We start from the raw sequence: 16,991 nt of genomic DNA on the forward strand, positions 1-16,991 counted from the left end.
TACTCCACTAGAAAAAGTCTTTTAAAGAGATTTTATCCTGGTCAGGACACAGGCCGCCTGTTCTGCTAATCCTGAGCAATTAAACATTTTTATTCTTTCCCCTTTTTTCTTGTAAAAAAAAAAAAACCAAAAAAAGCTGTAACACATTAAAAACGTAGGGCACTATTGAATTCCTTGTCCCCGTGGGATGGAAGGCTGTGAAAACTGGCATACACCTAGCAGATTGTTTTTTGAGAGTCCTTCTGCAGGCCAGGACTGGTGGAGCTAACTTTTATAGCGATTGAAAAAAAGCATCATTTTCATTTCACCTAATAATTCCTTAGATACAGTGATATTTAATCCTCGTAACACTCATTACCTGCAAAAATGGCTATCGCTGACATGCAGGGGACTAGTAATGATTTTAATCTCTGGAAAAAAACCGTACCTGGTTTAAGTTGGCTGAAACAGCCACTGATGTTTTTGTGATCTGAATCAAATCCCTTGTGCAGATAAATCCCCGCGTTCAAACCTTGCAGGATACTTAGTCTGGGTAGCTTTATAGTCAGAGGTCTGCAAAGTCCCCACTGGGACCGTCCTGCTTTCAACATTTCACATGAAAACTTATATTGCTACCACCCTCCTGTCTCCTTCCAAACAATCAAGGAGGTTGGCCAGATTTCACTTTGGAGCCTTTCAACATAATTTCACTTTACAAGTCTGAAGGAAACAGGCCGTTGGTGCTATTGTACCTAGTCCTCACAGGCTCCATCTGCTGCATTAGGAGCACATCTGTATACACGCCTTAATTCCTTTTCTTTTGCACTTATCCAGGGTTTATCATGATAAGTTCAGATTTTTATATCCAATTAGAAGTTGATGATTCCATTAAAAAAAAAAAAAAAAGATTTTGTGAGCTCATTCAATCACACCCAGATTAGGAATTAAACTTAGTATTCCTGTTTTCAGTTTAAAAGCAGAAAATTAATTAAATGCAAATTTTTTATTTTATTTTTTTACTAAGGTTTTGATTTGCAAAAATCAGCCTTCTCACTTTCTGGAAGTCACCATCACTTTTCTGTTAAGATGGACACTTGGTTTAAAAGTGACAGAATTGAAAATAAGTTTCTTCAAGAGCTTCCATAAAAAGTGAACTGGAATTAAGACAAAAGAAACATACTGGAAGAAGCAGCAGCAATTGCCAACTTGATTTGGCTTACAGGAAATTAGCAAGCGATGTTTATGTACTCATGAAACATTCCAAGAAAGCATAACATTACACTAGACACCACTGGTAGACAGAGGATGCTCCCAAGGGAAAATCTAGTGGAGACAGAGTTCAGTGAAAAGGTAGCTGACAGTGAATCTGAAGGCGAGAAGAAAAGAAGAGGGGGGGAAAACGGGATGGAAACGTTCCGGCTCGGTCCTATCCCCTTGTCCTTTCCTTAGCCTGAACCAAGAATCGCAGCTCAGACGAGAAGACTGAAGGTACCATTCCTGCTCCCTCACGGCTGCTCAGGAGGACACAAGCTTTCAGTGCTCAAACCCATTTCTAAACGGCTTCATTCTCATCATAGTTCAGTTATTTTACATGCTGAAGATTAAGCAATGGATGTTTACCCTGAGCTACATTTTTATTTTGCAACCCTAGAAACGTAATTGTAAATGCCATTTTTATTACTCTAGTCTCCATTAAACAAACTTGAGCAGAGGGGGACGAGGAAGAAAATAAAAAGAAATCTTATATTTATGGTCTTGTAAGTACTTGTATGTTTAGCTACTTATCAAGCATTCAGGCAATTCTGTCCTCTCATTAGCAAGAGTGAAATTTAAGATGTACTTTGCTTCTTGAGAGGGCTGTAAGTCCACTTTCTCTCTTACTATTTCAACTTTGGTACTGCTACACTTTACTTTAGTCTGTAATGCACCCAGCCTAACTGGAATTTTTGTAACACAACTCCTGATAAATTTAAAAGTTGTAGTGACCAAAGTCGCTTTAATATATCTTTTCATGTCGTTAGAAGGAATACAAGGGCAGACATCAGTTACCACGTATTTTCAGAATTTCCTCTCTCTACATTTGAATTGGACAACCAAGAATTTAATAATTAAATAATCAGCTAGAACAGGAAATCACTAGTAAAATAAAGTTAATTTGGCATGCAGTTCACAGCAGATGCATCTGTGTAAACTGCAATTCAAAATTATCTACATGTAATGAAAAAAACATCTTAGCTGACCAAAATCTGCCAAAAATCAAACTTCTATAAAAAGCTGGGGGGGGGGGGGGGAAGGAAAACGGAAAGGAAGTTCCAATGACAGCGTTTCCTAAGACCCTGATTCACTTAAAAGCTTAACTGCTTTTCCTGTGTTAAGTGAAAAGTTTGCCATGATGGAAACAGGCAGAGAAACAAAAATAAAATACCTAAAAATGTGCAACATAACACTCTCATTTAATCCAATTTACTAATGCAACCCAGAAAAACATTTCAGCTATGATATTAGGGCCTGAGTCCTTCATATGAGTAACTGCAACTTCACTCAAGTTACAGGCTCAAAATTTTTAAAATTATTTTTTGCTTAACCGCATGCAGTGTAAGACCTGACAGCTGCCAGATCGCTTGGAATGCAGATATCCTTTCTGAAACTTACCTTTTACATCAGCAGCTTTGAAGTACATTTAGCATTTAGAAAAGCAGTCAACACTGCAGCTGATAAAAGACAGCCCAGTAATATCCTATTATTTCTCTTTAAGGGACATTAGAATTATCCAGGGCTAGAAGGTTGATCAGGAAAGCATCTGTTCACATGACAGATATACATGGTACTGCTGGCAGTATAAGCCATCATTATTTTGATAATTCAGGAATTTCTGAACACCAAAATTAAGTGCGTAAATTAAAATTGCTTTTATAAACCAAACCTTACCCACATGCAGGCCTCCAGCCTGACTTTTGAGATGATAGCCCATAAAGAGATGGATCCTTCCGTCGTCTCCTCATCAGGGCAGATAATTTGATCCGGGTAAGGAGGCTCAGGAAAATTTACCGAGTTACATTCATAAGCAGCAAGAGTAACTGATGCTATGTGTGGACCCTGAAAAAACACAAGTAATTTCAAATGCATTTTATGTTAGTTATAATGAAAGTTAAAATTAAACCCCTACATTTGCCCCTGATGGAAGGAGCCTAGGCTAAAACTTAGTGTTTCTCACTTTGGCCATTAATAATCTTATATATGTAAAACATCGGTTGTTGTTTGTTTGTTTGTTTTAGACCATCTGAAGTGCAATGTTGAGCTATTAATGCTCTTTCAACAACAACAAAAAAATCCTTCTTTTGATCCACTAAAAATGTTAAGGAGTCTTTCAGCTTTTGCCATGCCATTGCACAGTAGTATGAGGTTGCCAAGGAGAAATAAGAATCCTTCTTAAAAACCAGGAAAATTTTCAGACCTTTAAAATGTTCTCCTTAAGGTTTTTCGGGCCTACAGCTTTATTACAGCAGGTGTTTTCCCTACTGTTGCTTTTAGACGATCTAGGCATTTAGATTCTATGTTAATTTATTTTTTTTTTAATGACTAGGACTTTACATCTTACAGCGAATCTTCTTAACTTTTGGATCCTTCTCCAAAAAATCAGTTGCTTAATTTGCGTCACTTTTTCTGTGTTTACAAGAAAGTGATCTTACTGCTGTTTGCTAAAAATGGTTTGAAATATAATTCAAAATTTAAACATAATTTAAATGCCATATAATTCCATTACTTCTAGTCTCCATCTTACATTTAAAGATTTTTTTGGACAGACCTCCAAATAAAACTAGCATAAAAATCTATTCAAGAATTGAACTGCTACATACTTAAAAAAACCTGGAAGAATCGCCATTATTTTAATACAAAAGAAGTGAGAAGCAATTCAAATAGTCAATGGCCTGAACACTAGATGTTGTAGCTAAAAAAGAAATCACTTAGCAAAAGGTCAGGGAAACATTGTCTGGGGAAGAAGAAGAAAAACAAAAAAAGTACCGAGTTAAACTAAGGTCTTTTCATAAAGTCACAGATTTAAATAAATTTTAAAGTTTTCTTTACATGAGAACAAATGACACAAACCTTAACTTCTGCTCTGAATTATTTAATGGGTTTTGATGTCATGTGGAGAAACGTACTGTCAACAATTTTCTTCTATGTTTTTTCCTTTAAATGAGTCATGGTTTATTAGACAAATATGGGAGCCTGATACCCCCCACCCAAATCAAAGCTAAATTTATTACAGAATACTGCGGGGAAAGCGTGATAGACCTCAGCCCTGCCATTCCCCTGCACAAGGCTTCCACAGCTCACTTTGAAATGCAGGAGCCTGAGATTTATTCAGAGGACCTTGTGGGCTTCATTTGCACATGAAAAGGTGAAATTCCACAGCAGGTCTCTCACAAAAGGTGAAGCTCCGTTGCTTTTCTAGACTTGCTGGGAAGAAGATTTTAGTTGGGTTCACTCAGGTCAACATTTCAGGTCCCACTGAAGAGACCAGAGAACCGGACTTATGCAATGACATTGATACTGTACTTTTTAATGGCAGTGAAATAAGAATGTTGAAAAACATAGCAGTTATATTTTTCTGTAGGACAGCTGTGACTACTGTCGTCATATGGAAACAATTCAAAATCAAACCACTCTTCAGGTATGCAATTGGTAAAAGACAAGCTGCTCTGATACCAAGGAAATTCTTTTATTTCTTCCCTTGTTACTTTGCAGGAGACTAATTCAAAGTGCTTTGGCACACTTTGGGTTATACAAACAGATACAGCCATACAGCCCCTCTCACAGAAAAAAAAAAAGAAGAAGAGGGGGAAGAAAAGAAAAAAAAGGTTGATTGAAGTAAAAGAGAAAAAAGAGAAGATCCAGAAGTTGACACTCAAGAGTGATTTTGATATGGCAGGGAGAAAAAAGATCAGATGAATGAACAAATGACTAATAAGGTATATTATCAACATTTCTGTAGGCCCCGACGGCAATGGACAACTTTTTGGTACTTGTAGCAAGATCATCCCCATCCCCAGCAACTTCATGTCTAAACAAATAGTGTATCTCTATTTTACTCATCAAGGGCAGATGCAACGAGAGAGTTGAAACTTTCCTAAACTTGTAAAGTACATTTATGGCAAACCTGGGAACCTCTTTCTCCGCCATACTCAGAAGCTTAGGGAATTTAATCCCATCCCCTGCTTGCTCCTCCCCAATCTGACAGCTACCTTGGGACAAAAAAAGTCTCAAGCCATCTTCCTTAAATTAATGCTTTTCACCTGCAGAAATTTGCAATAAAATTCTCTTGAATAGCAAATTTGCATGAAGGAAATCCCCATGCACTTGAGTTGTAAATGACCATTTCCTACGTTCCCTTGAGAGTAATGGTAAGGTAGTTGCCAAGGCAGTGAGATATGGTGTGTGAATCAAGAAGTATGATTTTCAGTTCCACAAAATTTGGAGGACATGCCACACTACAGTATAACTACAGCCAGCTGTGATGGGAGACTGTTAGTTTCAGTTTTATAATAGTAAGAGACAAATTTAATCGCTGCTATAGTGAGGCCCCCGCAACCCCTTGCAAGGTTTCAGTGATAGAATTACCAGTGTTTCTTCTCAAACTGCGCACAAGGTGTGTAAAAAAGACCGCACAATCTCAGGAGAGCAAGCAATGACAAAATGCCTGAGAGGAGGCTGCTGCAGGACCTTCTTGCCATGAGCAGCTTCTCTCAACCGAGTTGCCATCCTTGGAACGGTTCAAAACAGTGTCAAAGCATTGCCTCCTGTTAAGAGAGCTCTCCCAGTCTCAAGAAATGTCTGCAAAAGGAAAAATTTTACAAGAAGTAGCCAATGGAAAAAAAGGCATTTCACAAAGCAGCTGTAAACGGCCAGCGAGCCACCTGAAGACTACGCCAATTGAACATAATTCTTCCACTGTAATGTAAACAATTCTATAATGGAAAAAAGTTGGAGTTATGGAACCCACAGAAGCCACATTTTAACTGGAATAAGAAATAAAGCATAAACGGTTCATTTAGAGTGATGAAGTGTGGAGTACTGGAACTCAGAGCGAGCCAAAGGAAAGCAGAACAATCCCGTGTCCTCCTCTGGCAGCAAAGCCCAGCTGTCCTGCTAGTCAAATGGACAACGTCTCACAGCTTGGCAGGCTGCACCCAACATCTCTGACATCTGCTTTTGTTCTAGCTCAGCTCTGAAAGCTTACATAGAGCATTATACTTTCACAAAGCCGTGGTTACCAAGCACCTCAAAACAATGGTTGGCTAAGCAGGACCATGGTTGCAACGGGGGTGGGAGGGGTGGGGAAGAGCAGGAGGGTCGCTGGGTGTTTCATAAGAGAGGTGCCATTTTGCTTTATATTTAGCAATAGTGACGGTTTAACTCTGAATGAGCAGAGAACCAACTTCAAACGAGCTTTAGGTGCCACCTTTGGAAAATCCCAGTCAATATATACTCAGATGTTTTCTTTATACTCCTCCCTGTGCCAGAAGGATTAATTCTCATAGTTTTTAATCCTCTTCACAAATAATACCTCCTCCACCCTCTCCGCGTGGGGCCGCAGTAAATACTAAGTGTTTTGCCTCTCTGCAATAGCTCAGTTTATTTCAACGCTTGAGGAAAACCTCTAAGACATTCCCTCTTTTGACTCTAACTGCAGCTCTACCTTTGAAACGGGCATTTGCCAAACTGTCCTACCAGAAAACAAATACTAAAACCAGGCCATTTAGTAGATAATGCTGCTTGCCAACCCAGGAGGAGTCGCCGACATTCAAGGCATGTAAGATCCTGAACACCAACCGTCTTTCCCTCACCCTCTTCCAATGGTTTGGTTTGTTGGTTTTTGTTTTTTTGGGTTTTTTTTCCTTCTTTTAAATTGCAGGAGGCACTAACAAGGGCTAACAGAGCAGAAATTGAGAAACATTCTGCTGACTCGGGTGAGAAACATTTGCTTGCCACTACTGACGACCAGAAGGAGCCTGTGGTTGGGCTGGAATGCGATTTGTTAGAAATATCTGTACAATTTACAAATCAAAGACGACAAGATCCGGTCATCAAGATCAACTCAACATAAATTTATTTTTTTAGCAATAGTAATTTAGGGGAGTTTGGAAATTCCTAGCTATAGAATCCTAATGTCTCATAGAAGGTAACCTCGAACTCTTGAACTCACAGGCCTTCAGAGACGTTTTAGTTCAGTGATTGAAGGCACCCAAGTTAGAAGAGACACTGCTGATCCTTAGAAATAAGTTACTTTAAAATGCTGTATTATGAAATTTCTAGAAAGTATAATCTTTTTATCTAGAAGTTATGCTTGGAAATTCATCAGTGCGAGTCGAAAGAGACAGCAGGCACATAAAAAAAAAAAATTCAAGAAGTTCAAATCCTTAAAAGCACGCTGATACGTATAATACTTAAAACAGAAAAGTCTTTACCATAAGGAAAAATGACTGAATATCCAATTAAAAGTGAATCATATTTTCACATTAATCATTCTGGGCACCTAGACTGTGAACACAATTAAAGCTGGAAACAAACTCCATGTCAAATGTTGGTTTCTCACATGCCCCTTCACGGACACAGCCACCCTGCTGAAGTGACACGAGCACAGGAACATCTACATCTAATTTTAACCTTTTATATTTGGGGAAGACATAATTTTAGACTGTCTCTAATTTAGAAACATTTCACAAAGAAAAGTGATATGCCTGCCAGCAAGAAAAATATTACAGTGAACTCATTGCTGAACTTAATGCACTAAAAATCTGTTTTCCTCCATGGATACACTGCTGTTCATACTGGGTTCAAGACTCAGCCCTTCCACAGGGGGGAAACATGTCATGCTATATTTGATTAAGATAAATTGGAAAAACAAAAGCTTGCTTCTCATGGGAAACATCCTGCAAGCGTTGCCCCAGGCTGCGACTCATCTCATACTTATCTATGAAGTCATTACACCTCTCAAGAAAGTAACACTGAGTTACAGCATCTTTTTTATCTTCAAGAGCAGTGGACAACTACCCCCAAAGAAAACTGCTCTGTGATTAAGAGGGAAAAGCTTGATCTGGAGGTGGCTAGTAAATATGTCAATCTAGTCTGTCTGTCTGTGTTACAAGATTAAAACGTCTCGCGATTTTACATAACGTCTGGTATGCGGTGCTGGCTGTAAAACGGGCTCGGAATGAAGAAGGATCCTGTACCTCGAGCATCCACAAGTGACACAAACATCCATCAAGCAGTCAGGGCTAGTTTTAGCAGACCGTCACGGCATTTCAAGCGATGTATTAATTTTACAATCACGTGTCTGTTAGCAAGTTTCTATTCCCACTTCAGTCGAGCCTTGCACCACATCGCAGAGCTGATGGAAATTCCAAACGATGAGCCACAAGCTCTGAATATGACTGAACAAGAACCACCAAGGGAGCAGGCACGTGGTACCACTGCATGCATAACAGGGCCACGTTGCTACTTTGAGGAGTAACATGAAAAGCAGACGTTTTGTAAGCCTGTGCCCACGCTATTTTCTATAGGAGCAAACAGACTCGTGTCAGGGAAGGGCACAATTGGAAGAATCCAAGTTTATACTCTGGTGCTGACAGAAGACAAAAATAATCTGTCAGTATTCTCTCCTTGCCCTTCCCTAGCCACCCACTTATTATTTCTGAAGAATAAATCACAGCATCTATTCAAATTGACACTAGTAGTGACAATTGGCTTTAATGCCTCAAATTAGACATCGTCCTGCACTGTTATCATTATTTCCAGCCTGTTCAAGGAAGCAGTGACATGAAAAGTATAAAGTTCAGGCTGTGCAAAAAAAAAAAAAAAAGAAAAGAAAAGAAAAAAAAGAAAAAAGAGCAGAGACTCCAAGGGAGCAAATGAGGAGAAAGCATAACGTGACCTCCCAGCAGAGTTATGAGACACAGAACCAGTGACAAGGAAGTTGAGAGCAGATAACAAAAACAAGGCGTCAGCATCTAAAAGGTAAAGTCCATCAACCTTCCAAAGGAACAAAACGGTGTACCGATCATCTTACTAACTCCTCAGCTTGGCGCAAGTTCAGATCCCTATGGCTGGCCAAGACGCTTGATATAGCTTAAATATTAATTGGACATCAATATTTTGTGGACTTCTGAAAAGTCGAAGTAAGGTAGCTAATCCTGCACAGATGGAGACGCTGCACATTAGCTGTTTATTGCCACAGTTCCAGCTTTAGATAAACCATCCAGACTCTGACGTACACTGCTCTCAGCAGCACTGGAGGCCATAGATGGAACTCGCAGTCACACCATTTCGAGCTCTGACTCACAAGGTCCAGCAGTTCATGGTGGGGCAATACGGGAGGTTATTGCTTCCAGCTGTTCCAGCAGCCCCTATGCCAGAGGTTACCACCCTCGGAGCAGGACAGTGGGACCAGCGGCGGCTGCTCGGCAGTTGCCAGGCTTGCACCCAGCAGAACTTAAAGCACCATCGGTTTCAGCTCACGTTGACGGACCAGAATCGGGGCTTGGGGCTCAGTCCACAATCTCTCAGACTGAGCGGCAGCAGTGGAAGGGATTGTTCTTCCAGAGCATAATCTAAACCAGAGGTGCTGGGTTTTATTCTCTGCAGGTATCTATTGGTAACTGACACATACAACAACAGTGGGTGCACTTAGAGGGACTAAGACTCCAAATGAACATTTTTCTCCTTGAAAATACCATTTTTAATCTCAGATTTTTTTTTTTTTAAATGCAAGCAAGCCGCCAGAAGATTTAAGAAACACCCAGGTTACACAACTAATCTGGCAGCAGTGTCTAGTTGAATTCATTGGACCCTTCCACTTCATCAGTGCACTAATATCATCGCTGCAGTTTCAAGCAGAACAGAGCTCATGTGAGCTGTAAGCAGGAGCTCCCATCAAGAGATGGTTAGCAAAAGTGATTTTTTTTTTTTTTTTTTTAAAGTTTTATGTTGATTCAAGTATTCCAGGATGTTTCAGGTCATTGTAAAAAGCTTAGGACAGCTGGAGGAAATAGGTTTAAAGGCATGAAGGAAACAAATGAGAGAGTAAGTCAGAAGCAACCCTCACACAAACAGGATCCATTTCAACTTACTTTAGAATTAATTTCTGTCTTCTGCACCCACCGCTTATTTTTCTTTCAACTACCTTAACAAGTCAATAGCAGTAATCTGAGCACAGATAATAGACAGAATCGGGTTTTTTATTTCATTTCCTTCAGGCTTGCAAGTTGACGTGTGAATTGATGAAGAGTACGGCCTGGAAACGAACACCTCACCTAACAAAAAGAATTCAGCGCTGGGAAGGGGAGCCCGGCTGCGCCCTCCCGCCTGGCTGTTTCGCACTTCTTCCCTTACACGCAGAACCCAAAGTGTTCTGCGTTACTCCCACACCAGTTCTGAACGATCCACACGGAAAGAGCAAAACTTCTCCTGAAGCTGACAATCACTATGAAAATACTCCTGTATTAAAGTCACAGTAAATAAATGGAGGGAAAAAATGAGAGCAAGTTCTGTGGATTTCCAAATTATTCTGTCTACTTCATAAAAGTGGAGTAAGCCCTGTTTTGTGACCTTTTCTTTTTCGAAGCACTTTAGTAATTTTATCACGAGTCTCCTTGCAAGCTCAGCTCCTGGGACCAGATAACTAAAAGGAATTAAGTTTGATTTTGAAAAGTTTTCAATAGTCCTGGCAGGAAAAGGTTTTTTGGTTGTTAGTTATTTTATTTTTAATTATTTACACCAACATTTGTATGAAAAGCTAATGGGTTTGTAATTGCACAAGGTGCCTGGATTTTAAATCTTCAGATTCTAACCTAAACCAGTTCAGATAGGGCCACAACACGACTCATTTCAGCTGCAAACTACCACACTTTGGGGAGGCCAGAACACGAGCCCTTGCCAAAGCTGAACCCTGGAACCAATTCAGAAGAAAAAGCGAGACATTGAACCCTCGAGCCCAGATAAACTCGAACCGGCTCTCTAAAGCTAGCCCTGTCAATCAGGCCGCTGTCTTTCCGATTCCCTTCTCTTTAAAGGCAGCTTTCTGTTCTTTTTCATGGCCTGAAATTATTGCCATGCTCTCTTCCACCCCAGTAAGAATTAAGTGACAAACCCACGTATTACGGTTCTGACAAAATTCGAACTCTTGTGTGACCTCCGCACACAAAACATTCCTATTGTACCTCATGTTTCCTGTTTGTGCTAGTCCACAACCCGGCCACCAGCAAAAACCTTTTCAGCAGTTGCTCCACTTGGCTCTATCAGCAAGCAAGCAGAGATCCATATTCAAGAAACAAAAACACAAACAAATGCAAACAGCCAAAGCCTTTTGACCTGTAAGGAATTCGCTTCCATTCATCCCCCCACCGTTACAGATGATAACAGACCGTACACAGAAGGGACATTTATCATCCGCTGCTCGCGCAAGGCTTTTTGATAGGCATTAATTTGAAGCTGATTTTGTTTGCCTCGGCTGCGTCTTTTGCAATCCGTTTGCCAGAGTTGAACTGAAACCGAATCACGAGGCCGAGCGTTGCGCGAAGATGGCAATGGCAGCGCGGTCCCAACCCGGCGCTCCACCCAGCGTCCCCGCTCCGCCGGAGCCCGCTGCCCACCGGCCCTCTGGCAGCTCCCTCATTTCATTTTGTGGCAGCAAACGGATCTCTCCAAGATGTACAAATGCAAGAAATTCCTGACGAGTTACCCTCAGTCATCTTCTTTTGGTAATTAGGTGATTCATGCCATTTATATTTTAATATACCACCAAGAGAAGAGAAAACATCTCAGGACTAATAAAAAAAGCCGTGTGCTGCTAAAAACAGTATTTAGAGTCGTTAATCACAATAGTTTTATTTCCTACAGAGCCACATCATGATTACTATTTTTAAAGTGTTGTTTTTAAAGAATTGTGAAAAACCTTTAATGGACTTTGGGAAAATAAGCCAGCAGACTTGTTTTGAAAGTGTCAGAATAAAGAGGATTCTTGGAAGAGTGGCCTGCTTCCCTATTTCTGTGTAGAAGAGCTGCTCTGTGCCAGCCCTTAGCTCCGTGCCAATTTGCAGCACGAGAATCGTTTCCCAAAAAGCCATGTCAAATTTTACATTTGCTGCTGGCTGCAACCAAGGAAGCAGCATTAAACTAGGAACCAATGCAGCAGACAACGTTCAGACCCTTATAATATATATAGAAAGTTCCCGAATCACAGAAATAGCAATAAAGAGCCTATTATCAAACTAACAAAAATGACCTCTCCCTCCTAGACAGAGATGTTTGCAGCAAGAATGTGCTGGTGACCAACAAAATCCAAATCAGACGTGAACTGATGTTAACCAGGGTCAGCAACTTCCCCCCAAACTGAGACTGCTTTGGATTGTAAAATCTACTTTAGGCAAACTGTTTCCAAGTACTCCCCAGGATCTCTCCTGGCACCTGAATTCGTGCCCCTCCAAAAAGCAGCTGGTGCGGGATGCTGTGAAGAATCCGGACAAACAACAGTTTTCAACACTGGAAAAACAGCTCACCAGGCCAGGGAAAGCAAACATCCAGAGCCATACATATGCTGCATCTATTGCATAACTATTACTATGATTTTTCCCAGCTTATGAACAGTTTGAGATGAAAATAGCTGCATGCAGTAAATGCAGGGCTATATTTAAAAAGATGCACCTGTGTCACAGCTGAGAAGTTCAGGCGTGCTGTCGAACAGGTGCCTACATGCCATCAATTCCTACCCCTTGGCCCTTACCGGCAGAGACAATACTGCAGGCATCAACAAGAGCTCAGCAGCACAGGCGTGGGCCCAGGAGCGTTGTTCTCTGAGCATGGAATTGCATTCCCAACAATCTCACTGTATGTACAGATATAAAATGAGCAATTAATTATAAGCAATTTTAGAACACTTACTGAGAAGTGTTTAGAAGACTTAGTGAGTCTATTCTCTATTGCCAGCAAATCCAGGCACTAAAGAAGAGGATTTGCTGCTTTGTAACTTTTCATTTCTTTGAATCGATAGAAGAATAAGGTTTACCATAATGAAGAAATGTAATTAAAGTATATGGACCATGGAAAGTAGATATACATTAGTGTAAAAGTTAATACAGTGAATTCCCCGCTTAACCTACTTTTAGAGGCAACTGCTGCACAACAAAGCAAATTAGTTTAAAACTCCTCCTTTTGAAAGCTAGAGCTCCTAATAGCACTCTTTCCAGATGGGTTAAATCCAGAATACTACTGTGAAATAATTTACCCCTAAAAGTTACACCAACAGTCTTAAACTAGTACTCCATGTTCCCTTTCATACAAGGTGCAGGCTCAAACTGAGGAGCTATTAAGAGGGTATTACTACATCGATAGCATAGTGCATATAGATATTGCTGATACATCGCTGTATTGACAAGAATATTAACAGTTCAGGTACTTAAAATGGCAACAGACTGTTAGGGCAATAAAGTTGTTTTTACACTCCCACTGCCATCTAGTGGCTACAAAGCCAGATACGTGCCACCAGATCATGAACCATTCGGGGTTCAGACAAGCGTTCAGTGCCGACAAAGTGCAATAGTCCTAAATTTACAGTCCAGGCTAATGACTAAATCTTGCACAGGAGAAAAGAGGAAAATGAATCCTTGTGTCTCTCTCTTCCTACACCCGCTGCCTTTACGGAATTCCCTCAATGTCATAGAAACATGCTTATCTGCCGTACATACTTAAACAAGTATTTCTCCTGTATTGCTACACATTAGATGTTGATGGCATAGTTTTATTACATTTTATTCTATAACCACCTTCTAATTGTTCAGTGCAATCTATTTTGTCTGGTTTTCCCCTCCTAATGAAGTTATGTGAAAACTTGCCTCTTACATTCCAAATAAATACCTTCACTAACAACATTAAACTAAGTTTCTTTTCCTAGGTGATGCACGACCTGTTCACCTCCTATACGCCCACCATAAATTATATTGACAAGCCAATAGAGAAGTTCTGTTTCATACATATATATATATAACTTTAACGTCAGCTCAGCTCATGGCCTAAATATATCCACTAGGTTCGCATGCGCCACAGGAAAACTTAAGTGATATGATGTGAAATTTAATTTGTTTTCTATTAAAGTAATATAGAACTATTTAAACATCTTGATTTTTAAATACAGAGTAAAAGAAAGGTCAATTCATTCCACTTTCTTTTAGAAAAAAAGTGGTGCTGTCTTATGAAGACTTCTTTATGTGACAAAACCATCTTGGAGTAGCCTAGGGTATAACATGACAGCACTCTTACTACCCTGTGTCAGATCAATGTATAGCAAAGAAACACTATAACACTTCAAATACTGTTAAGAAATGGTGCATAACACTTCTGATTCACTAGATTTCTGACACAACACGTGTGGAAATTAAGAATAGGAACTGTATGATAAGGTCGCCAAACTGCTGCAAAGAGAATGGCTAAATACATGAAATCTTTGGTTAGAGGAAATCTCAAGTTGACTCTCACTGGTTGATAGCCTAAGAAAATATATAAAAAGCAGAACAAGATTAAAATTTATCATTTAAACTGTTTCCTCCTTGCTGATTTAAATCATGACCAACTGATTTCTGCAGCAAACCTGGAATTGCTTTCTTTTCCCTTCCTCTCTCTGTCCTGCTGAATAGCTGGTGATCCCATCCTGCTGCGTTCTCACTCCCACCATAGGCTGGCAGAGAACCCAAAGCGAGCTGAGTTTGTGAGCTGGGCTCCACCCAGGCATCACTCGATGCTCGTTTGCCTCTCCAGCGAGGCAGAGCACCTCGGCTCGGGACCGATGACTATGATTGATTCTCCCTCTGCCCAGCCCATGTCTTTTTACCGTCCCTAAGCTATTAACAGCATTGCCTCTGCAAGTTGGAAAGATCTGTACATTGTCAATTCACTGATGTCTAAGCACTACTCAGGGTTACATAAAAATGTTTAGACACTGTGTTCATCAGCTTTACTGAATTTCCATTTCCAATCATTTGGATTGACAGCAATATTTTTGTCTAGAAGGCTATGCATGCGTAAACTTGTTTCTGTTTAGCAATAGTTTCCTTTCGCCTCTACTTTCTGCCTCCACAGTCTTTAGGAGAGAAGCTACACTAAGAGTAAGTCTGAGACTACTGCAAATGCAGACCATACAGATGCCATTTGATCTAACAGACATTGCCCTGCTGTGTGGAAAAGCATGAGTTTCTTGTTTCTTGTAGTGTTTTCTGTGTTATTGCTAATGATTAAAGCAGTTCTGAAAGTAAACATCTGTAATTGTTCCAAATACAAGATGACATTCGTTGCATAAACTGGTTTTAATTATTTTGTGGCCATGAATCCTTTTCTTAAATCCAGGACAGTGGTTTCATAAACAAGGAACTAATCCAATGGCCAAAAGCAAAACACACCCAAACATTTCCCTGACTTTCCTAGCTAAGTTGAGATAAACAACATCATACAAATTTTCATAACAGATATTATTTTATCTTTGTAGACAAACATTTTTCTTGCTATTATTTTCAAAGCAAAATTAATAGACTGAACTTTAAAATAGCTGCCTATTTCAGTGGTTTCAGCTAGAAAAATGATCATTTTAAGCTACTAAAAAATAAGAGTATGCAGAAAAATTTTAAATGGAAACATCGAGCTGCACGCACTAGAAAATGTTTCATTTAAATTAGGCAGTAAGAGTATAGAGCTTGCAGAGTTTGACTCATTGTTTCAAAGTGAGTATTAACAGCAGGCTAATACCTACAGTTCAGCAAACATATAGCATACAAACTACAAAACAAGGTTATACAGCATTGTGACGGTCTGCTCCCCCCCCGACTTTTATTTCCCATAAAGAATATGAATAACATTCACTAGAGCCCAGAAGCATTACACTAAGTATTTCTTTTCCTTCAGAAGTACTTCATATTTAGGACTTACGCAATATTCTTTATTCACATATTTAAAAATCTGCAACAATTAAAATACTCAATTCAGAAAGAACACGGTATGGAAATATCCTTACCAAATAGAGCAGAAAGGTGTGGAGACCTGTTCCAAGTCCAACAGAGGACAGAATGCCTAATCCTACCCAGTAGGCACACCAGAAGAACTTTTTCTCCATATACCGCACATACTGAAAAACAAAAGTCACAAAAGAGAAAAAAAAAAAACAAGAATGGTGATATCGCCTAGGAGAGAAAGTTATAGCTACAAACTAATGCAGATAGTTATCTGGATTACAATAACTGAAATACAATCCAAGATACTTCTATTTGCAATTTATTACAATTACAGCACAGACATGTACGGAAAACATCGCACTTTCAAAAGAAAAGCCCACACGCCTTAGAATCAGCAAGTTTCCAAGGAGGCTGATGAAAAATTCAGGTCAATAGTAGGGGGTTGAAATCCAGAACAGGCATATTAGGTGTGAGCAGTGAGCAGCAAGCCCCAGACAGTGTCTACTGGAGCCCAAGCAGCAAGCAGCCAGCTCAGGAAATTGCCTGAACAGATGAAATAAAGGAATAGAATTAGCTGCACTCTCAGTTAGTCTGTTGAATGTTTTATCTTGGACCAGTGAGCAACCAGGTTTGTTACTTTTAAGAAAAGATTAAAATGTTGGTTGTGTGTTGCACACATAAATGAGGGGATAAGGGAAAGTCACAGCAGATTCTGGACATAAGAAGTCCACGTGGGTGCACTGGAGAAATGGGAGGCAATATCTCCCTCTCACTGCCATGAGAGCAATACTAAGAGGATGAGCCAGGTCACCAAGGTGTCTGTACCACAGCCTCAAAAAGAGGTGCCACCTTTTGTACCACCCATGGACCAACAGCACCAGGATGAAGTTTGAAGCCTGGTTAAGACTGGTAACCTGCCAGGGTGTAAAAAAAGTCCAGCAAATGAAAACCACAAGCATACTTCGGTATTTTGAGTATGCTTTTGGAAAAAAAAAAAAAAAAAAAAAGTGGCTCATATTC

General features: G+C 39.9%; 1 protein-coding gene and 1 long non-coding RNA gene across 9 annotated transcripts in view; one reads left to right on the forward strand and one right to left on the reverse strand.

Moving 5' to 3' along the window:
* LOC142604540 (uncharacterized) overlaps nt 1-10,578 on the forward strand; it is a 43,242-nt gene extending 32,664 nt beyond the window's left edge. The window contains exons 4-5 of the long non-coding RNA XR_012838404.1: nt 4,729-9,624; nt 10,236-10,578. This is a non-coding gene — a long non-coding RNA (uncharacterized LOC142604540). The remainder of the gene's footprint in view (nt 1-4,728; nt 9,625-10,235) is intronic.
* VMP1 (vacuole membrane protein 1) overlaps nt 1-16,991 on the reverse strand; it is a 71,292-nt gene that overhangs the window by 38,997 nt on the left and 15,304 nt on the right. For 4 of the 8 annotated variants that reach the window (XR_012838403.1, XR_012838402.1, XM_075771622.1 and 1 more), the window contains exons 6-7: nt 16,034-16,144; nt 2,908-3,075 (exon numbers count right to left, since the gene is read on the reverse strand). Coding sequence is in view for 6 of the 8 variants with exons in the window: in XM_075771622.1 (XP_075627737.1) it covers nt 2,908-3,075; nt 16,034-16,144 (279 nt within the window). In the remaining 2 variants the exon portion in view is untranslated. Of the gene's footprint in view, nt 1-2,907; nt 3,076-11,349; nt 11,549-16,033; nt 16,145-16,991 lie in introns of those variants that run through there. The other 4 variants (XM_075771627.1, XM_075771626.1, XM_075771629.1 and 1 more) reach the window with 4 other exon arrangements.

The sequence above is a fragment of the Balearica regulorum genome, chromosome 19 (genome assembly GCF_011004875.1).
Source record: "Balearica regulorum gibbericeps isolate bBalReg1 chromosome 19, bBalReg1.pri, whole genome shotgun sequence".
In the NCBI taxonomy this organism is placed as follows: Eukaryota; Metazoa; Chordata; class Aves; order Gruiformes; family Gruidae; genus Balearica; species Balearica regulorum.